Genomic DNA, 23,184 nt, shown 5'->3' with positions numbered 1-23,184 from the left:
AACAGGTCTGCAGAGGTCTGCGTGTCAAATAAAGACACACATGGACTTGGCACGCATGCTGTCGGGACTATACCCATGACACTGCAGTTAGGAATGCTCCCCTGTTGCACAGCTACTGAAGCCAAGGAAAGCGCTTGAGGATTATAAGGGTAGGGGATGGGTGGAAGGAAAGTGGACCATCAATTTGCAAGGCTAGAGGGTGAGGGTTAATTATAGTTTTACTCAAGCCCTTCCCTTCATGCTGTTCGCTCCACCTTATTCCCTCCCCCTTCCCCATGTGCCTGTTGACCTCTGAGAATCACTGCAAATTCTTGGTATAATGACACATGGGCAGTAGGTGACTCATCTCAGAAATGACACAACCCCTTCCCAAAATGTTTTTATTATTTTTTATTAAGCAATCACAGCTTTTTGTTATTTTGAGATAAAACAGAATTTCTCTTCACCTTTACACCTATTTAAATCCCTTCTGCTGTGTAGCCGTTCGTGTACTCATTTCGACCCACCGCACCACCCCCGTCATCGTATCACTGAGCTAATTATGGAGACTGGCACTGTGTTGTTGGTATGGGGATTTACCACCCATTGCACCTAGAGTGTGGAAAATAAGTGAGAGAGGGCTGGCGAAGTAGTTTGTCAGAGGTCAGTGGCCAGATGGAGAGTTCAAGAAAAACTGGTAGATGAAAGATGTCACCTTTAAAAAGGAGAGATTGACATGCAATATGATGGGGTTAGGTCAAGCGTGTTGGTGCCGTGCTTGTCCTGAAGTGAGAGGTCATGCTGGATACAGCTGTGAGACAGACGAGGACTACTGTAGCTTTCATCATCTGCACAGGTAGTCTTATGCAACAAGCTTGTGGCATGCCCGGGGCACGCAGTGTGCTTTTGCTTTTACCCTTTAGCCTCTTGTATAATATGATGTTTAAAAAGAAGCCCAACGTTCCAAACAGCGTGGGCAGTTAAGCAAATAGACGATTGACTTTTAGCTCTTTGAAATGTGAAGTTGCAGTGAGAATTCATCAGCTGACAGTTGCCCTCTGCTGTACAGTGTGTCTGCATCAGTAATAACACATTCTTGGTCACATTAACTATTGCTTTGTCACAAAGTTCTTCCTTGAATGTTAAACATAGAAGCAGAATAGGACGCCATTCTATGCAGTAAGTTAAAGCTACACAACAGCTTTTAACATAAAAACTAAGATGTGATTAATGCAAAAATGAATAATGTATCATATACTGACAGCAGTGTTCTTATTGGTGCCTTAAAACTTCTTTTTACAGAGTGACAGATTTTTAGGTTGAATCATTAACAACGTGTAACAGCATAAAATATTTCCACCTCATCAGCATGATGCAGATTTCTAAATACATGTATACAAAGCAAACTGAATCACAATGAGCCTGACACATGATAGCAAATTGTTTGTTACACTTCTAAGTTGCACCTCGGAATTGTAAAATAAATAAATAAATGACAATATGATAGATTAAATCAGATTTATTGAGCAACAACTAAAAAGACTTTAATGAATACTCACCATGACTTTACTTTTAGTGTTCATTTGACCAAAATTAACCAGTAAATAATGAAAAAAATACTAATGATTGCAAAAGCCTACATAGATACGCCGAGGATAGATGAGGAAAAGAGCACAAACTAACATTAAAACATGGCGAAGGTTTGATCATGCTGGGGGTCTGTTTCGCAGCCTCTAGTACTAGAGTCATTAAATGTATCAGAGCATTGATGAAATTAAAAAACTACCTTCGCAATTTTTTTTTTGTTTATTATTTATGTAACTTTTTCCTTTTTATTCTATTTCTCATAATTGAAAAATATCTTGTGTTTATTTATGAGTCAACAGATCCAGTTAAAAGATCAAGGAAGATGCTCTAATTCCCAATGAATGAGGAAGTGTTTTCAAAATTTAAACTGCTTTTGTTTTTTTTTTCTGAATCCAAAGGTAAAAGTAATTCAAAGCAGACTGTATGATGAATACTTGGAAGATGACTGGATACATTCACAATGCTGTAAGGGTATAAAGGAAAGAGGCCAGAGGCGCCCACAGATTATTTTAGCCCCCTGGGCCTCCTCGGTGAAGGACTGGACCTCTCAGCAGCTTTAATGTTGAGTCCTGCATACAGGAAATGTTTTCCAAACCCTCATTTGGATGTTAGTGGACAGAGTGCAGTTCAGTATTACCTTGAGGTAATGACTCAGGTCTTGTGAGCTGATACAGCTGCTGAAGGATTTGCCAAGAAACATCGAGAGATAAGTTGCAACGCCTGATGTGCTGTGTATCTGCCTGTCTCTCCTGTACGTGTTTACAGGCTTATTATTAGATGCATAGTGCCATGTTATTAACATCTTGATTAGTGTGTGCCAAAATAGAGATTCCCTCTTCGTACACCTGTCTGTGGTCTTGATTTCACTCATTAACACATACTAGTGAGTAAATTTCTTCAATCATATGGATTTACATTATGCTTTCTAAGTTTTCTCTTATGCAAAGTGTCAAGTATCCGTGCACTTGCAGTAAGAAGAAGCACAGACACATGCTCTAATACTGTATCTAATAACTTCATGTGCAACTGTGCAACCGTTTGCACAATGTAGCATGTAGATTGTTGATAGGAAGCTCAGTCAGTTGTTTAAGTGACATCATGTTTTTTTTTCCCCACCAAATTGGACGCTTTATTTTGTAGCTGGGAGTGAACAAGGAGCCAATCACATCCGTGCCTGACCAGCCCTCTGGGAACATGCCAAGGAAGTGGCTTTGTAGTGAGGCAGGAAGTGAGTCATCGCTGTTGCTAGGCTAAATATAGCTTTAATGGTGCTAGCAGGAGGCAGAACAAGCTCTCTTGTCGTCATAAATGTTATCAATGGAAATTTTGCCAGTGAAGGAGGGTTCTCCACACATGCATGACTAGAAGACAGAAACTCAGAAAATGAGCCAAGATGAGAATAAAGAAAAAAAACAAAACAAAAAAATGAGTGTGTATCTGTTTTGAGTTACTCTGAAAATTATTCCTGTCAACAGCCCTCAGTCTATGCTTCTATCTCAGGTTCTACTGGCCCTTCATTTCACTCGCCACATGTGGGAGCAGGAGATGGCAGGACACTTGAGATGTTAGAAGTGTGCCACTCAGTCTGGCTCAGTCTGACTTTTTATGGGCTCAGGTCACTCCCTTTGTGATTCGCAGTCCTGCGGGGAATGAGTGCCTAGGCTGGACACCGTTAACAGACCAGAAGAGAGGAGGCAAAATGATACATTCTGCAAGAAAAGCAAGGATTAATTTGCACAAATCTGTGCTGGTGGTAGGCGAACAATGGTTGCTCAGACATTACTTCTAATGGGGATGCACATTATGTAGCAGAAAACAGTATTTATTGACGTACTCCTGGTTAGAACTGTTTTTTTTTTTAAGTTAAAAAAACGCATGAACACAGGTTATCATCAGGTTAAAAACCCACATGAGCTCTCCTGAAATGGACGGATGTTTCACACAGTATTGGATGCTTGGGTTGACTCAAGGAAGTGACCCGACATCCCTTTATTGCAAATCATTCCAGGTACAGTAAAAGCGCTATATAAATACAGACCATTTACCCTATTTATTTTGAGGTTTTGAAATCTCTTTTTCTTTTTGTTGGTGCTAACGCTAATAAAAAGTCACCTCTTGGTGAAAGAGGCACCTACTCTAAGATTGTAGCTTAAAAAAGAAAACAAAAAACCAAAAAAAAAAAACTTTAGGCTACATTCTGTGAACTGAGTGTCGCTCCTGTGGTGCAGACGCAGAAAGGGGGAGGCATTTCCTCCAATACGCGTAAGAACTATGAAAAAGTTGAAAAGCATCAGTAATGTAAGTAAAATATAAGATAATGCCAAATGTATTTTGTAAGACTTGGATGTATAGACAACATTTTTTTATAATTTAGATCAGCCAAAAACTCCACCGATTAAAGGTTCAGCCTACCAGTAATAATATTTTTTGTCCCCACTGCCCAGACTTTAACCAGACTAGAAATTTACATAAAGATCTTGGCTCCTAACCACCATCATGGATTAGCAAGCTACATGCAAATACAGAAATGTGTTTCATTCCAGTTCGTTCTAAGTGTGGATTACTGGATTGGTTTTGGCTGTCTCTGGTCAGATACAAAGGAAAGAGGAAATCTTAGAATAATTGGGTGGAGAACTCTCTGTCACACACACACATACACACACACACACACACACACACACACACACACACACACACACACACACACACAGCATCCTTTCAGACTAAGTATGCTCCACAGTAGAACTCCGCCCTCCACCTCTGCTCTCGTTCAACCAGGAAGCGAGGAAATGAAATCATTGTCTGCAGCCACCCCTGAAGCACAGGCCGTTGTGACGCACGGTTGTGTGCTTCCTGCCCTCAGTGGAGATACAATACAATAGATTCCCAGTTAGAATGTGAAAAAACATCAGTTGCATCAGCTTGAAAATGGCCTCTTTCATGAAGAAAAGACAAGAGGCATCTCAGCTGAAGAGAGACAAGCAGCTGAAATGTGCATTGGTGTGATTTTATTTATTGACATTGACTGTTTTCCCATGATATTGCAAACTCTTCTCCCATTTATACAGTTTTCCTGATTTATATGCATACCCCCCTGTCTGACCTGGGCTTTTTTTTCTCCCTTTTTGCTCCTCTCTTGTAGAAAGATGAAGTGTATTTGAATCTGGTTCTGGACTATGTCCCCGAGACTGTCTACAGAGTGGCAAGACACTACAGCCGAGCCAAACAGACGCTGCCTATGGTTTATGTCAAGGTAAATTACAAACTGTCTGTGTGTGTGTGTGCACATCTATAACCATTTCAGCTAGAAGTGATACATTTCCCTTCATTAACAAGGGACATGGACAAGACAATATTATCCCAATTATAGCTTAAATACTATTAAAACCTCCTTGGTAAAGTTCCATTATTATCTGGGTTTAATTACAGAATGTGTAGGAATGGATCTAAATATCTGTAGCATTCATTTTCTTTAAGTATTGTAGTAATCAGTCATTTTTAGCCATCTCATAGTGGATGTTAATGGAGTCTCTGAATTCCAGGGCATGAATAGCTTAAAATTCATTAGGATGATATTTAAAAGAAATATAAGTTCAAAGTTTAGACATAAAAATGATCACTCTTGTCTTTGTATCTCTAAAATAACATGTTGGACACTTTAGTTTCAGACTCCTAATAAAACTTCCCAGCTCTGCTGAGGTATATATTTGTGGTTGAAGTAACTTTGAACTAAATTAAAGTTTGTCCATTATTTAACTTCACAATGAAAACAACAAAATATTAAAAAAGCTGGATTCATCTTTCACACTGTAAATCTTGCTAGTGACACAGTTATTGGCTTGTTTTTGGTTATTTCTCTCACATGACAAACTTAGTTTAATATTGTGATGCAGTTTAGCAGTTTAATCATTTTTATATTTTGTGTAATTTAATGCATAAATATAACATGTAACATAAAAAGAAGAAAGCTTTTTTTTTTTTTTTTTACACATCCCTCTCCAAAATCTACCAAAACCACTTGTTTCTGATTGAGTGTGAAAGTGAGGCTGTGCACCTGCAGAAATAATAAAAGGTTTCATTTTTTATCTCTAAGATCTCATCAACATGGTTCAAGAGTTTTTAAAAACAGTGTGTGATGTTGTAGTCTAAGCACACAGAGAGAGTATTATGTGCTTGAACAGGCTGAAATTGAGTGCTTGTTTCTAGACTTTAACCATGTTTGGTTTTCTGTACTTGAAAGCTCTCTTTGTGTTTTCATTGCTCTGTAGTTGTACATGTACCAGTTGTTCAGGAGCCTGGCCTACATCCATTCGTTTGGGATCTGCCATCGGGACATCAAGCCCCAGAATCTGCTGCTAGACCCAGAGACGGCTGTACTCAAGCTCTGCGACTTTGGCAGGTGAGACGCAGAGCAGGCATATTGTCAGGTTGTTCAGACTGAAGTAGATCGTCTAAAACGGTACAACGTTAAAGTAGAGGATGGCTTTAGTTGCTTACTTTAGCACAAAGGCTAGAATGATAATGGGTAGCTTAGCCTGTTCCACTGTAAATCTGAGCACCAGCACCTCTAAGGCTCACTGATTAAGTGTGCATTTTAGTTCATTACTGGAATCTCTGCTGGTTACCTGGTAACCACACGAAGTCCTCAAGGCTCTGAGTTTCTACATAAAGAACTAACATATTGTAACACTGCCAAATTTATAAGTAATTCTGGCACAGTTCCAAACCTTAATTTGCAAGTTAGTAGTAGTTTAATATTTCATCAGTCTTCACTTATGTGAATTCTAATCACACTGCTGTCATTTTTCTTTCCATCTGAAGTTTAGGATGGTGATGATAATCATTATATGCTTTGATTATGTGTGCAGTGCAAAGCAGCTGGTCCGTGGAGAGCCTAATGTGTCCTACATCTGTTCTCGCTACTATCGAGCCCCTGAGCTCATCTTTGGTGCCACTGACTACACCTCCAGCATAGGTAGGCCGACTTTGACATGAACGCAGATCAGTGAACAAATTACGTTTTAAAGGTAGATCTTAACAGCATCAACAGCAAACAATAAATAAAAACTGTTGAAACGTGCTGTATATACACAATATAAAAAAAAGATTCATGCATAGATGTACAGTTGGTGCCACTTTCTTAAATGTGATCCCTGTATTCCCCTTGCATGCTCCTCTTTTGCTTGTATCTTACTGGCTTTTCTCTTTGGTGACCTTCTTTTCTTGCAGATGTATGGTCAGCTGGCTGTGTACTGGCAGAGCTGTTGCTAGGACAACCAATCTTCCCAGGCGACAGTGGAGTGGATCAGTTGGTTGAAATCATCAAGGTATTGACCCACTTGGCTTAAAGCATTCATCTGGTGTATTTTCACAGCTAAAGTTCACCACACAATGTCAAAAAGCTTAATGGCCCCACCATTTACCTTTGTTCCAGGTTCTTGGCACCCCAACCAGGGAGCAGATCCGTGAGATGAACCCCAACTACACCGAGTTCAAATTCCCCCAGATTAAGGCACATCCATGGACTAAGGTGAGTCAACAGGTACAGGAGCACTTTTACTTCCTTAAGTCCCGGTGTCGCTGCATCCCACTGCTTTTTCATTTGCCAACATAACAACTCCATCCAGCAGAGCTGCATGCTGATTTTAAAGTCTTACTCTGGCGCTCAGCCTTTTTAGGAATGAAGGAAAAAAAGCACTTATTCACCAAGCTAAGGGTGTCTGTCTTTCTTTCTTATTCAACCCATCAGCTGTGTTTTTTTTAAACATTTAAGTAAATCTCAAATCATCTTTGCCTGTGGAGCGCTTTTGCAAGTCTTTTGCTTGTTTTAAGTGTGTGTGGTGTTTTTAAGCCTGCCTGCACCATCTCACTTAGCTTTCATAACTCTGTTTTCATCCAATCAGCATTCAGCTGGAGGCCCTCTCATTCTCTGAGGCCCTTTCTCTATGCAGATGCATTTATTTCACGACTGTTCATTCATAATCTTTCGTTTCATCATCATTTCAATAAGCACATTAGCTTCTTGCTAACTTGACTAAAGTTTAGATATAAAGCTGCAGCACATATGTTTGTTTTGTATGCTTGTGTGTGTGTGTGTAAATGTGTTCTATAGTTTTACTGCACTGTTGAAGAGGTTTTGTCTGATCACTGTTGACTTTCTCTAATTGACGTTCAGGTCTTCCGGCCTCGTACGCCTCCAGAGGCGATCGCCTTGTGCTCCCGCCTGCTGGAGTACACGCCCACGGCTCGCCTCACCCCTCTAGAGGCCTGCGCACACTCCTTCTTTGACGAGCTGCGCGACCCCAACGTTAAACTGCCCAACGGGAGAGAAAAGCCCTCTCTCTTTAACTTCACCACCCAGGGTACAAACAGAAGCTCATTAGCACACATTTGTAGAGGAAAATACATATTTTAATACCTCAATTTTAGCACAGTAATGATATTGAGGGAGAATTGTTCTTATATTTTTTTTCTGGCAGTAGTTTAGTTAAAATAGTCAGTGCAAGGCACAGTGTACCAACTGGAGCGTTTATTCACTTGTAGCACAACTGGCAGCAACTTCCGCATGTACCTCAGTTCCCCAAAGGTAGTCTGTGACAACTTCATGAAGTGTGGCTACACAGTTTGTTCCCACAGCTGTGCAAACACAAACCACTGTTTCTATTAGTAACATGGCCCCACTCTTTCTTGATAGCCCGATGACTCACCCATGTTTCCTGTTCTGTCTACCTGCAACAACTTATCTGCCTAAAAAAAAAAAATCATAATGAAATTTTTTGTACTTTGCTGAGACACTTACAAACTGGTCTGCAGCGCTATTGTGCTTGAATCATCACCTTGGTGTAAAAAAAAAGACCCAGCACCTGCTGCTACGTGGCTGTAAATGTTTTTAATTAGAAAAAACAAAACAATATGTCAGTCATTCGGTTCCGTCATGGAAACTTTCCCCTCTTCACTTACTAGTTAAGAATTGTATCTTCAGTTTGAAAATTATTTCTATTTTCTCTTTGGGCAAGAATTGCAGGCAGCTTTGCAACAGCATAACCTGCTAACATATTATATTTATTTCCTTTCAGAGCTATCTAGTAATCCCTCTTTGGCCTCCATACTCATCCCTGCTCACGCCCGCAGTCAGGCCGCCGCCTCAACCCCAACCAACGCGTCTGCCACCACAGGTCAGAGCCACACTTCCTTTACGCAGACTCTTTGTTTTAAGTGGTTAGAGACGCTCTTTTTTTTTTTAACACTTTTGAAGTTCTGTCAATGGCTTCTTTGCTGCTAATGTAAAGAAAAAAATGGATACCTTAAGTAAATTCAGTACATTTTGAACTATGTTGAAGAGCTTCTTGGACCAGAAAGTTGATTTAAAACATATTCATGGTTTCTGTTTGTTTGTGTGACATATTTCATCTGCAACCTTTCCAGTGCTGCGCAGTGATTTGTAACCATAGGGGGTGAGACCAGTGGCCGCCTTTTTTTTTCATGAATATCCTTATTAAAACCAATACCAGACAGTAAAGAGGATGAGCGAGAGAAAAACCGTGGATTAACACTTGTTTTGAATATAAACTTCACAGGAGAATCTTCAGTATTCAAACCTTTACAACATACTGTAAACTAAAAACATGACCACATGCATGAAGTTTTGGCACAGTTAAACCAAAGTGTTGTATTTGTATTGTTTTTAACCCAAAAAAAAGTTTTTTAAAGTATTGTTTTTTTTTGGGACAAAGCCATCAGATTTGCATTAAATAATATTCTGCATCACATGAATTCTGCTTTTGATGGCATCTGGAAACTTGTAGTCGTGGTTATTTAAAGCAAAGCTTTGTTCGTTTAGGAACCATTTTTTCCCACTTTGTGCATCTTGACTGAGTTTCCTGATTTTCCAAGGTACATTGAATACAGCATTATACCTAAGAGCTGCACTATAGGTAGCTGTCACCTCCATTTCGTTCTTCAGGCTTTTTTTTTTCCCCACCAGCCAGCATTACCTCATCATTTTTTTGCCTGTATTTGTGTGGTCAGGGCTCTGAAAGTCTCCATCCTCTTTTACCACCTCTATCTCCAGACTAACTTCAACCCCCATCTTCTGCTCACAGATGGCAGCAGCACAGAGCGAGGTCCCAGCACCACCACCGCCTCAGCCTCGGCCTCCAACTCCACCTCCTGAACTCACAGGCCACCTGCCCTGCCCCGGTCTCAGCCCCAGCCTACAGCCTCTCCATTGCACCGGCCAGGGGGTGAGCTCCGCTCAGCTCTGCTCCTGCCCTGCTCTCCTCCCTGATGGCGGCGCAGCGATGCTGAGGCAGCCCGGGGTCAACAGCTAAACAACAGCCCCATGCCATGACCGTTAACCAAGCACCCTAACCCCTGTCTTTTCTCCCCACCTGGCCTCCTCGTAGAGCTGTTTGAACTCTTCTCCATCCTCCGTCAGTGACATCTCTCTGTGCCCTTTTTAACAGGGAAGCAAAGTGCAGGGCCAGAGCTGTTGCCGACTGTTCTATTGACAAAAGTACACTGTACATGTATACACAAAGCTAGCCTGCTAATGTTTGTAAGAGGACAATCTGTAGAAAAGTCCTTTGCTGTTCCCTTTGGCCCTTTCCACTTGCATCCCCACCTCCTCCTCCTCTGGTTCCTTCTGTAGTGCATGACCCGATTACAGTAGGATCAACCAGAGGCCGGGGGGTGATCAAACCCGATCATTCCCTCCCAGCGCCACCTCCGCAGACAAGGCATGAGGCTCACGCACACCTATACACGCACTCAGACACACGCACATCCTCACACACTTGGATGCATGATGATCCTGATGTATGCAGAAAGATGCAGTCCTTTTGGGTAATGGAGGGGAATGTTTGGGCAGTTCTTTTTTTTGTCTGGGGTGTTTTTAAATGGTTAGCAATCTGTTTTACTCAAATTGCTTTTATTTTATTTGATTTTGTACTCCTGGGCAGATGTTTTTGGACGTGCAATGGATGTGACATGTCTCTGATCCTGTGTGGTTGTATAATATATACATACAATACAAACCAACATGCATACATACAGTTTATATATTACTTTTCCTTATGTATAAAAAGTATATATAGATATATGTATATTAACTACAATGGTTCAGAAATCATTTATGGTGAGCTCATATCTGGCAGAGCAGCGGCAATATTTGCTGCTGCCTAAAGACAATAGAGTAAGATAAGGTGGTGTTTTATTTTTGTCGTATTCTTTTCTTGCTGGAGTGTGGTTAGATTCCAGCAACCTCTTGTGTTGCGTGTTATTACGGCTGTAGATGGATTTAGGGCACCGCTCTACTTCTCCGTCATCGACTGTCTGTAACAGAACATCTGTGACAGGGCAGCGTCGGACGAACACGCTCTCCTACCCGCATCCTCATCCTTTCTCTTCCAGAAGATCATGCTTTTCTCTTCTCAACTCTTTTAGGAGTCCTGGCGGTGGTCTTTGGTGCACCACTCGCCCGTCACGTGCTGTGACCACTGACTGAAGTGTTAGCCTAGCGTCCTCTTCCACCCTCTCCTTCACATGCAGCAGAGCACATAGAACCGCTCGGTACAGTCTGTCAAGATCGTCTATATTTACAGAGAATACTCACTACATAAAAAAAAAGGAAAAATAAAAAATAAAAAAAAAAACTCAATTTGTATATACAGTATAAATGCTCCTCACCAAATTCTGACTTGTATGACTTGTATGTTGTTTTTTATGTTATGTTGATTATTTTTCCATGTTGTGTTCAAGGTATGTATATACGCAGACCCATGTACTGTTTATGAGCAAAAACAAAGACGACAAATGGGAAGGGGGGGGGAAAAAACCAGAATCAGGGGTAAACTGATGTTGTTTATGGATATTGTTGATGATGAGCTTTATCCAGCCATATGTTCAATCTTACCTGTACAGTACAGTAGATGAAAGCTGTATTATTGTAACAAGAACTAGTCATGTATAGTGTAACTATAGTTTGGAGTGCCTTTGCTTTCATACACCTTCGCCTTGTGTCCACCCTCACCCAGCCCCTCCCCCACCATTACCTTACCTGATATCGTGACTCTCCCTTTGGTGCTGTTGAATGTCCCGCTACACACACACACTTGTCTTTCATCTTTACCCTTTTCTCATATATATATATATATATATATATATACATATATATATATATATATATATATATATGTATATATATTTGTTCATTGTAAGGATCATTTATTTTCCTTAACTGAGGATACACTAGACAGGTGTTTATTTTAGATGTTTTATCTTGGACACATGTATTGTGGGGTGTTGTGGATGGCAGCAGAGGTTTAGAAAAAAGGCTTCATGTACTGTATGTATACAATACAGTAGAATCTCTGTATCACTTACAGTATTGGTTCTGTTACCAAAGCCAAACTATGATGTAGTCGTGATGAGCCAATCCTCAGATGCAATAACTCTCCTCGTCTCTTCTGTGTCTGGATATTTTGTTTCTGTCCACTTTGTTTTTTTGGTCCTCCTGGGCTGCATGTTCTGGTAGGTGAATTCAGTAGCACCTAAAGTGGTCGAGTCATGTAGCCTTTTTCCTGTCTCCTGCTTGCTGTAATTTTGCATTCATGAACTTGTTGCTATCCTCCACCAGGTTTGACCACTTCACCCTACCCTTAACTCCCAGTTCAATAAAAACACCAGACTGGTTACCAAAAAAGAAGTATAAATACTAGTATCACATAGCATACTAGCATATATACTAGTAGAACAACTGGGTTTAACTGGGGTTAAAGAAAAAAAAATTTAAATACTACAAAAACATCCTGTATAACAGTACTACTACTTGAATGCCTCCGTTTGTGACTGAAATTTTTATTTCATTAGTTTTATTTTTGTTCTTTTTGTTTCTTTTGTTCTGTGAAGGTATGCTAAATGTGCGCCTCTGTAAATATTCCCTCTGCGTGCTCCGAGGAATAGTTCCCTGGTACTGTAATTTGCATTAAATAAAGAGTAGGATAGCCTGGAAATGATCAAGAAAATGGTCTGCCTTGTCTTTTTTTTATTTTATTTTTTCATTATTGCACTTAGCTGTTAATTTTATTTTTTATTTTTTTGTGAAGCCAATGAAATTATTTTTCTAGAACAAAAATCATGGCAATGTTTAATGTATATTTGTAGCAGTTTAAAGTAAATACCCAAAACGCATCCAGATATTTTAGGCTTTTTATAAAGTGAATTCACATTAACTTGCAGTACTGTCAGGAAGTACAAAAGCTGAATTTCTGTTAGACTTTGGGCCTTTGACTCTTCAAGTAGCCATGTTTAGCTTTGTTGGCAGCTCTGATGGCAGAGAGGAAGGAGAGGGCTCCTTTCTCCTGAATATTTATGTGCCATTAATGTCATTAATTCATGTCACTAACTTCAGCTCAATCCCTAACCCCCCTCCTGTTGGCTTTACATCTCCATTACGCAGGGGTAAGATTGAACTCACATAAGCTTAAACATGCTCCGTTAGGTTTTTCAGTATAAAATGGGGTGATATCCACTTTGGCTGAAGATCACCAACTATGCTTGCAGGAAAAAGCTTTGTTTCAAGGTGGGGCTTACACACAGTGGAATAAGGTAGAATTAAAGACAAGCTCAACCAAAATTTATTAAACTTAGCCTTGCCTGTAAGACTATGTTACCTCAAAGCAGGTGCTGGAGTGGCCATGAAAAAAAACATGGCAGCTACTTTCCTCTAAAAGTGATCAATGACAGAAAAAAGGAGTAGCCATTTATCACGCATCCAACTTGTATCCATGTTTTTTCCAGACACACCTAAAGATTCTGTCTAATGAATTCAACAACCTGTCATAACTATTAATAATTACACAGTGGTTAACCATTAGATACTGCAGGTTATCTGTAAAATTCCTCCCACAATTAAGTAAAATGTAATAAAATTTAATATCTTACCAGTGTTGAGGCAACGTGCACAATTGTGCTATGGCCTCAATCACATCCATGCAACATTTTTCCATTTCAGTCAAAAAGGAGGCTTTTTATTTATTTATATATATATATATATATATATATATATATATATATATATATATATATATATATATATAATTAGAAAATCAAATTTATTATTTTCCACATGCAACACTTTACTAAACTTCCAGAAAAATGTTGGCTTCTTCACTTTTCGTTTGCAATAAACCATTTATTCAGTTTTGACATTTTAGTTTCCAGGATTTTACAGGGGCAGTAAATCGGCTAAGTAAGCGACTATGACCACAGTGTGGCAGTGTTTACAGCCTGTTGCTGACCATGAAGCATGATCACACATAACAATCTAATGAGAGCCTTTTCTGTTTTACATGAAAACCTGAGGTAACAAATATAAATGGAAACAATAACTTGACAACTAAGCCTTCCACCATTTTCAGAGAAAATACTTAACAGCCTCACAATTGTGTGCAACATTTACAAGTAAACCTCAAACTTCACATTTACTTAATATAAGCAGTAACATACCACTAATTTTCCACCACAATTCACCACTTCTTTAACACATATCAAGATAAACATGGATGCTTTGTAATGTACAGAGAAAAGATGATTTTAGCAGGACTGAGCCCACTTCTGTTCTTTAAGGCTTTTTAAACAATAATTGGCAGCAAAATGATCCTTTCATTTACATAAGTGGGCCCATACAGCTCAAAGTTTTCATTATTAAATAACATCAACAATAAGTCAAGTCATTGTAATTATGTTTAAAGGCTGATCGGATCAGCTGACATGCTTAATTCTGACTGGACGTTTGATCGGATTAAAAGTGCTCCATGTAAACGCAGCTAGTGTAAAGGAGCTGCTATCGAGAATTTCATAAAAAACACCAACAGATGTTTGTTATTGTTACTGTAAACAGCCATTTCATAGTATTTTGGCATCTCTACAAAAGTTTTAACAATAATATAATAAATGTTTTACCTACCAGTCACAAAATGATCTGAACAAATTGCTGAATGTTTCAAAGGGCTCCCAGGTTGTCGGCATTAACAGGCTTGACGGCTGCTAACCAGTTAACACAATTTTCTGGGCTTTTGTGTCTTTTCAGTAGTTCGAAGAACAAACTCTTGTCGTCTTTGGAACAACTATGTTTATGGCAGCCAGTCAAAACACAACTTTTTGACATATCTAATGTATACAGAAATCAAAGATTTAGCAACCTTTTGTTTTCATTGGCGAAAGATGTGACAAATTTCACAGATGTTACCAGATGTTTGCGCCTTCCCTGCACCTGTAAAGAATATTTTTAAAAAAATTCCTGGATCCAGGCAGTGATTTCCTGAAAGTTTTATCAAAATCCGTCCATTACTTTTTGAGCTATGTTGCTAACAGACAAACTAATGCCATCGAATACATGAATTCCACCATTGCAGAGGTAATAATTATATCAGAGTTCTAGAGCTGTCCATGAGTGGTATAAGGCACCTTCAAAAGTCACAAGAAGTGTTGTTACTGACCACCTCCATAATAAGAGGAGAGATTGTGTTGGGTTGGATGTCCTGGATCTGCAGAATCTGTTTGCTGTACTCTTCAGCTATTGTTCTCATCTCTGTAAAGCAGGCTATCACTTTGGGAAACAGCAGGCTGACAAAAAAGTAGACAAAGGTTGATAAACATGTGGAAGGTTTCACGTTGAATGTACTGAGTGTGACCCGTTACTCACTGTTTATCTGGGCCTGTTCTCTTACAGTCAATCCAGGTTTTCAGTGTGAGCGCCAGGTTTTCATGAACCCTGTCAATCACGCCGTGCTGCTGCACTCCGGGACGATCTGGTGGATCCAATAAAAAAAAAAAAAAAAAAATCTCTTTGAATTCAAAGCACCTTCAACCTGATTTCTGTAAATGGATGTTTATGTTCTGCTGGCCACAAATGCACATGTTTGTGGGTTTCAGTATTTACAGACTTCATTAATGATTGATTAGCACGGACTGGGATGAACTGAAGACCTGCTGCTACCTGGAGAAAACAGGGACATGGCCTGTATGATAACATACTCCTCCTCCTGCAGGTCCAGCTTGCGCAGTGTGTGGTGAAATTTGTAGATGGGCTCGATGAAGGACAGCTGGAAACCCGCTGCAAAACATTGAAGAGCAGTTCAGCGACAAGACTAGAATGGAGGAACTGGGTCAGCACCAATTAAACAACCTCTAACACCAGCATTTCTTTCTTTTTCTATTTATGTCAAGAACATTGCAGAATAACAACACCATTACCAGATGCCATGAAGGCTTCAGAAATCCAGGCCCTGCATTCCACATTGTCTGTCGTGGACTTCATCTTTACATAATGTGCCAATAATGATGTCTGATTGGGAAGGCACACAGCTAAAAGAACGCAAATGAGATTTGAAGCGGCGAGAGTGACTTTGTGAAGCCACCAGTCACATTCTCCATACAAAGAAATATGCTATCCAATTAGTCAATCTCCAATAATTTCCTAATCTTGGCATCTCATAAATATCTGATGGTTTTGAATCATTCAGTTATTCTCTGTTCCTTTCCAAAGAGCTCAGTGTGCATGTTAAGTTAATGAGATCTGCATTTCAGAAATAAGCTGCATGATTCTCCAGATTTTTTTATAAAATGCAAAAAAAAAAAAAAAAAAGAAAAACAAATCATGGATGTTTGCCCGCAGTTTTTCTAACATGCAATGCGGAAAATGTGATGAGTGATGCAAACCAACCAGTAAAGGTGGAAGATAATGATTTTATTGTATCATTTAGTTCTTTTTATCATCCATTTTCAGTATAGTTTAAGGTGTTCCTTGAGCCCATTCAGACCTAAATTTTTTAAAGGCTAATATTTTGTTGCAAATCACCAGCGACGGATTTAGAGATATTACATGTGTTTGGTTAATTTGGCTTAATATCTCATTGTTCTCCTAATTTTTTTTATAAAATATTATAAATCAAAAGTCCTGCTCCCTGCTTACCTAGGTAAAATACCACATACATGAATGTAAGAAACACAGAGTCCTAAGATGGATGGTAAATGGACTTGTACTTATATAGCACTTTTCCAGTCAGTTTGACCCTTCAAAGTACTTTACACTACATATCACATTCACCCATTCACACACACATTCACACCCCGATAGGCACAAGATGAATATTTTCTGACTGTGAGTGAGCATACAAACTTCAAACATTCCTGCTGTGTTAACCTCAGTGCTAACCACCACACCACTGTGCTGTCTAGTTCTTACAAATTGGTTTACATAAGCAGCCCATATTGACAAGGCTTATTAACACACATTACTAAAAGGTTTTCTAAAAACAACAACAACAACAAAATCCTTCAGTTCTGGTCAGATTGTCTGACCAACAGGTTACAACTGATCTAGATCAGTGTGACCTGGAGCCAAAATCACTGACCTGTACCACATGAAATCTTTACATACACCTTCTAGACTTTTACAAACATCTCAATGATCACCTAAAACTATGAGATGGACTTTTCAGGAAATTTTGCCACAGCAGCAACATTCTTGACTCTGAACATACAAGCAGAAACAGGATCACAACGAACGAACTCCAGATTGTATGATCTTTGTAGAGACAAGACCAGTCTGACTACATTCCGATGAGTGTTTTCCCTGCAGGAATCTGAAAACACGTGAAAAGAGCTGAGACAGAACACAAACCTTGTTCTAAAAGTGATATTTTTGTGCATAATAGCAGTTTTGCAAATGAGATGAAACGCGTCTTTAAAGTGCACCCTCATTAAAAGGGGGCAGCTTAACGTGCAGATACCCTCCCCAGAGGGTGGTGAGAAGCTAAAAAACCTGGAGTCTATATCGCTGCCTGTGTTAGCATTAGTAGTCTCACCTCGAACAACATCGTTTATGCAGTATGTTATTTGGCCACATTCCCATTTCTTTGTTGTTGAGTTGAACACCATGTTGAAACGAATCAGCATGATTTCAAATGTGGCTCCCTTCAGCAGGGCTATCTGGTCCTCGATGCTTAGAGACCTGTAAGAAACCAGACTACAGGCTACGAACATAAAAGCCACACAGATGAAAGCATATTTGAATATAAACATATTTACCGGAAGTCTTGAAGACTTTTGGAAAAACTAATAATGTCCTTGATCATGTATGTCGTTAGGTCAGCCATATGCGGAAGAGCTGTGTAAACACGTCTGTTTCCATCGCCTTTGTGGTTGTCAGAGTAACCAAAGGAAGTGGAGGAGGAGGAGCAGGTGTGCAAGGATGTTGTAGGGTCAGCTGAGGATTTACCAGGTGAAAGCTCTGTGGGGTAGTTGGTCAGTGGGTGAGACAGGTTGAGCTCACCATCTGTCAGGATGTCTCTGTCTATTGGCTGAAGAAAATAAAACATTAGTCAAACAAGTTCAAAGATAAGGATGATGAACACTTTAAAGAGTCAATCACACACCCTGAAGCCAGTGAAGCGGGAAAATGAAGAGTCAAACGTGCTGCGGTGGCCACAGAGCAACTCCTGAATTTTTTCTTCTTGTTGGGATGAAAGCTGTGTAAATGCATTCTGCATCTTCTTCTTCTTTATACGGCTCCTCCTCTCCAATACCGCCTTTTCAGACATGACCACTACACAGACATAAAGAAATAATGGAAATGTATGTTTGTACATCATAATGAAATGTAATAAACATCTAATAAAATACAGATCATATGGGAATTGCTGTTTGTACAGGTGTCCTCTAAGAATTAAAATCCCTAAAAATATGTTCTACAAACTTAATATATCCTTCTCTTACTCAAAGATGTTTGTTTTAGTGTATAACTAATCAAATAGGTACCATAAGCACAATATCAACAAACACAACAGGATACGTCCAGCAATTAAAGCAATGAAATACATAAGAATTCACAGCATCACATCTAGTTAGTGCCACTTTAAATAAAAAAAAAACAGAGTGCACAGACATGAAAGTTAGACTAGAATAGAAGCTTTATCGTCATGAAACAATGGAATATAACAAAACCTGGTTTAGTAGCAACCTCCAGCCACATCAATGTGCATTTGTTCTTACAAACAACTAAGTGTTAAGAGCATCCATGTGTATATAAATTACTAATATATTCCAGTCATTAGGCAATACTAAAGTGAAAGTGCAAGCTAGACAGAAATATAAAGAGTCAAAAGAGAAGTCATGACAGCTGTAGATTATTTCAATGGGTGATGAGGGGGACAGTTTTTCCTGCAGCAGCCATGGGCAATAAGCCGTTTCTGAATCTGCTGGTCTGGGTTTTTATGACCTGCAGAGGGGAGGGTGGTTAATGGAGAGTGTCCTTTTTGCATCTGCTTGCCACTTACTCTCTTTGCGCATGCCGATGGCCTGGCATCTATGGAACCGGCAGGCTTGACACGACCGGCGGTTGTTTTTTGTTATGGTGCATTTGTTCAGGAATGGACAATTGAGCTGCACTGACCTCTTTATGGCCCGTCTGAATTAATAATAGAAAAAAATTCCACTTAGTTACAGCTTACAACCATCAATCTGAAAATAAACATTGGGTTATATACAGTTTTGTCCTCCAAACTCAGGGGCCCTGGAACATTTTTGATTGGTGGGGGGTCTATGAATGCTGCATTTACTTGCACTTGGATATCTGAGGTTTAGCTAGGTAATAGTGAGTTTACACTGAACACTTTATAATTTGATTATTTATACTTGGTGTGACCCCTTAGAGAGAGAAGGGGGGGGAGCTCCAATGAGATAGTTCAACAACTAATATGCATCTTTACTTTTCAGCAGTAATCACGTATTTGCAGATGCCATAATCTGGCAAAGTTAATGTGGAATAATTTTCACCTTCAGGTATAGTTTTGATAATGCAGTTAGGAAATGTCTTACCTTTAGCAACACACAGCTTCTTTTGATTCTGTTATTTTCATTTGTAAATACTGAAGCTAGTGGGGAGCTAATGTTATAAGATTGGAGTCAAAGGTTATTGAAAACAAGAAAGCAAGCAGCTGCATTAAAACCCTTCTGATTGTTTACAAATCCCAGAACGTTTTAGGCCCAGAATACATCTGTGATATGTTCAGAGAATATAAACCTAGCAGAGTTCTTAGATCCAAATACTCTGGTCAACCAGACCAGAGTCCAGATTAAACATGGAGAAGTAGCATTTAGCTTTTATGCAGCAAACAAGTAAAACAAACTACAAAATGGAGATTAAACTTTCACCAAACATAGACATTTTCAAATCCAGGTTAAAAACATTTCTTTTCTCATGCACCTATGCATGAAATCTGCACAGTAACTTTTCAGCTTATCTTGCTTTTAATCATTTTATGGTCATTTATTGTGAGTTTATATTTTGCTACTTCTGAATGCTGTCTTTGCACCATCTGTACTGCTTTTAATGTTTTATGTAAAGCACTCTGAGGTGTCCTGTAAATGAAACATGCTGTACAAATAAACTGCCTTGCCTTGCAATGAGTTGTAACTAGGAAATAACAATAGAGTAATCTAGTCTGATGCATTTTTGAGGGGATGAAGTTTCCCCCAAAATTTGAAGTCAAGACATCAGACAAATCTAAGTTGTAGTCCAGCATGTTTAGCCTGAACATGGACAAAGCTACTGCTGTAAACTCAGCGTGAAACACGGAGGTTGGAGAGTGATGAAATGACTCATGAATTTAACAGGTATATGGAAGCTAATATTCATGGGTAGCACAATCAATATCTGTAGATGTATCAAAACACTGACTGGTGCGAGGATGCCCTGTCTACATGAGCTAAACCTGTAGAAGTCCAGCTAGCTGGGAAGCTATAAAAAATGAGAGGTTAACTGGGTGTTAGAATGAATTTATCAGTCATAGTGTATAAATACAGAACCAATGGGAAAAGGCAGAAGAAGTTGGATTTACAGTGGGTAAAAAAGGAAAAGAGTAAAGGAGGGAGAGAAATTTTACCTGAAGAAGCCTTTGCAGCCTTCACATGTCAGGGCGTTGAAATGGTAACCCTTGGCCAGATCACCACAAACACCACATTCTCTGGACTCCTCATCCTCATCCTCTTCATTTTGCATGGTGTCCACTTCATATAAAGTTTGCATATCAGCAGCACTTATGCTCATTCTTTCCTTAAAGATATTGAAACAATTTCACTATTTTCATATCTATATTTTATTTTTCTTTTCATGAAATTTTATTTTATTTTTTGCCCTCAAATTATTGATATTATATAACATGCTTTCCTGAGATCTATTACTAATTCTAAGGTGTCAATATAACACTGAAAGTTACACACTTGAATGGGATGGCCTGCTTTGGCCACCTGAAAGAGTATTCTTTGGTATACTTTTATATATAAAGCAATACTCAGGCTACTGCCTTCCTACTTGTGTTCCTTAATTGATAGAAGTGCTGATCCTTCTTTCCATTCACAAGATCTTTTGTGGCTTTCTGTCACATATACCCCAACAGAAATATATAAAAAGACTTTTTCCTTTCTGCACCATCTGCATGAAATTTATTGCAGAAAAAAAACAGTAACTCACTGAGCTGATTTCATTGAACACTTTTAAATCCAAACTGAGTTGTTGAGGCAGAGACCATTGCACACACATGATTTTTATAATCTATTTGATAATGTAATCTTCAGTTGTTTTTTTTTATCCGTTTTTTATTTGTGTTTTAACTGTGTCCATTTGTAACTGTGTTGTTATGCTTGGCCAGGACATCTTTTTACTTAATCTCAATGGAATGTTTCAGTTAAAATAAAGGTTAAATGAAAAAAAAAGAGATTAGAAAAAAAGACAGAAAAAAATTAAAGATTGTTGTATTTTTATTTTGTTCTCTTAAAGACTCTGTTTTTTAACTGATACATTTTCTTGCTTTATTTAGTTAAAGGACTATATTACCTTTTTCTTTGGTTAATGGGTCAAAAATGATGCTATCATTTATAAAACAGTCCTGTTTTTCATTTAGTAATGAAAAACATGCTTTTTTGTCCAAAAATCTCTGTTTTCTTGCAAAACATTACGTTTTGCACCTCAAGCTTCCTTTTTTTCTTTTTTATAATTTCTCAAGTAATGTACAGAACAATCAGTTCTCAGACCTACAGTTCTGAGTCCTGCTGCTGCTGCTTTTAAAAGAACACAGTATGGTGGCGGCCTCATTTTTCTCTATTCTCTTTTTAAATAAAAGTGTTATGACGCATGCATAAGTATACACTAAGGCTGATTGTGAATAACCTAAGACTATTAAGTACCTTTTATTCTAATCTATTCACTAAAGCTAAGAGTTCAATATAGAGATCCATCTCAAATATTTGCAATTTGCAGCTGTACAGAAATAGCACAAAGCTTTTTATACCAGGAATTCCAATAAAGACATTTAAAATATTTCTTTTCATACATTTTGGAAGATGAGCGTCTGTCCAACACTGAAATCAAGAATATATGTTGCGTAACTAGGAAAACATAAATAAAAAATTGTTTTTCATAAATAAATTTAGTTTGAATCTCCAACTCCATAAATTGGTTAATTGCGGTCATGATAATAGTGTATTTTAGTGTCTGAATACACTGATCAAATCTTGCACCAGACATTTCTTTTGAGCCAGAATGAAGCTTAATGAAGTTTGGTGTAATATGATTAGTCTTTAAACGATCAACAGCTATGAACCCATTCAGCCAAGTTTTAAAATACTGTAGGGCTGACTGTAGTTGACTTATGCACTCCTGCAGCAGAGAAAAGTAAGTTTATTGAGTAACTTCTGAATCAAATCATTATTTGGCAAAACTCCTAAATGACTTTGACACATCTGTTCATTTTAGAGATAAATGAAAACATATCTGACATGTTTTTGCAAACATTAAACCTTAAACGTATCTTCAAAACAAACGACCAAAAACCTGCTCAACCCGTTCAAACGTCAAGCAGAGGAAGCCAGCCCACTCACCTGATGGCTCCAGATGTCCAGATAGCTGTTAGTCCTGACAGTTCCGCCTCGCCGCGGTCGCTCGGGGCTGATTTTACGTTTACTGAACACACAACGGGTGAGAACGAGTCGTATCCCTGCCGGAGTTGCTGCTGGCTGATTTAATACGCGGCTGGTTGTTACAAGCGCACCTGGCTGATTTAATACGCGGCTGGTTGTTACAAGCGCACCTGGCTGATTTAATACGCGGCTGGTTGTTACAAGCGCACCTGGCTACAGTCCTCGGAACCAAGTGAGTAATCAAGCCCCGCCCACATCGGTTACCGCTGTTACGGTGTGACCTCACACGCTCAACGTAGACGACTGAGGACGAGGACTACTGTGGGATCATGTTAGTCTCATCTGTTGAGATGACGAATGGACGTTTCTCTCATCCCATCGGGACTCGTAGACTTTTAATGGCTTCTTAAATAGTTTGGTTTGAGGTCTTGCTGCCCTCTTGTGGCCAAATATGAGATTAAACTCATCGTTCATCTGATGGCAAAAACTTACTGATCCTCTGAATATTTGTGTGAATGCTTTTAAGCATTAATAGTTAACTAATTAATTAATTTAATAGTTAACTTACCTGTTTTGAGGATACAAGACAATTTTATACTTTATAGAGAAGATTTTCTCCTCTGGAGAGGAGTAAAAAAA

General features: G+C 39.0%; 2 protein-coding genes across 5 annotated transcripts in view; one reads left to right on the top strand and one right to left on the bottom strand.

Annotated features, from left to right (window-relative positions):
- gsk3ba (glycogen synthase kinase 3 beta, genome duplicate a) overlaps positions 1-12,590 on the top strand; it is a 37,443-nt gene extending 24,853 nt beyond the window's left edge. Inside the window, exons 4-11 of one of the 3 annotated variants that reach the window (XM_042001348.1) lie at positions 4,709-4,819; positions 5,835-5,965; positions 6,435-6,541; positions 6,796-6,893; positions 7,001-7,096; positions 7,742-7,928; positions 8,643-8,741; positions 9,669-12,590. In XM_042001348.1, coding sequence (XP_041857282.1) covers positions 4,709-4,819; positions 5,835-5,965; positions 6,435-6,541; positions 6,796-6,893; positions 7,001-7,096; positions 7,742-7,928; positions 8,643-8,741; positions 9,669-9,739 — 900 coding nt within the window. In that variant the 3' untranslated portion in view covers positions 9,740-12,590. Of the gene's footprint in view, positions 1-4,708; positions 4,820-5,834; positions 5,966-6,434; positions 6,542-6,795; positions 6,894-7,000; positions 7,109-7,741; positions 7,929-8,642; positions 8,742-9,637 lie in introns of all 3 variants that reach the window. The other 2 variants (XM_042001347.1, XM_042001349.1) reach the window with 2 other exon arrangements.
- Positions 12,591-13,711: 1,121 nt separating this feature from the next.
- nr1i2 (nuclear receptor subfamily 1, group I, member 2) lies at positions 13,712-22,847 on the bottom strand. 2 transcript variants are annotated; one of them, XM_042001553.1, is made up of 9 exons: positions 22,507-22,847; positions 20,514-20,678; positions 18,906-19,036; positions 18,006-18,175; positions 17,659-17,930; positions 17,436-17,581; positions 15,566-15,682; positions 15,272-15,377; positions 13,712-15,192 (listed from the first exon to the last, which is right to left on the bottom strand). In XM_042001553.1, exons 2-9 carry the CDS (start codon positions 20,675-20,677, stop codon positions 15,036-15,038), a joined length of 1,263 nt encoding a protein of 420 aa, XP_041857487.1. In that variant the 5' UTR covers position 20,678; positions 22,507-22,847; the 3' UTR covers positions 13,712-15,035. The 2 variants fall into 2 exon arrangements, with proteins under 2 accessions (XP_041857487.1, XP_041857486.1); XM_042001552.1 differs by having other exon boundaries at positions 13,713-15,192; positions 20,514-20,683.
- Positions 22,848-23,184: the final 337 nt, after the last annotated feature.

The sequence above is a fragment of the Melanotaenia boesemani genome, chromosome 12 (assembly GCF_017639745.1).
Source record: "Melanotaenia boesemani isolate fMelBoe1 chromosome 12, fMelBoe1.pri, whole genome shotgun sequence".
Taxonomy (NCBI): domain Eukaryota; kingdom Metazoa; phylum Chordata; class Actinopteri; order Atheriniformes; family Melanotaeniidae; genus Melanotaenia; species Melanotaenia boesemani.
The sequence above is the reverse complement of the archived record's forward strand: the minus strand, read 5'-3'. Positions and strand labels throughout refer to the sequence as shown.

Bases quoted from the DNA above. Each gene is read 5' to 3' on its own strand.
- nr1i2 (XM_042001553.1), bottom strand. From the start codon at position 20,677: ATGAGCATAAGTGCTGCTGATATGCAAACTTTATATGAAGTGGACACC. The intron at 19,037-20,513 runs GTAAAATTTCTC...TTATTAATTCAG, and splicing joins GGCTGCAAAGGCTTCTTCAG to ACGGGCCATAAAGAGGTCAG. The intron at 15,378-15,565 runs GTAGCAGCAGGT...TGGATCCACCAG, and splicing joins CATGTCCCTGTTTTCTCCAG to ATCGTCCCGGAGTGCAGCAG.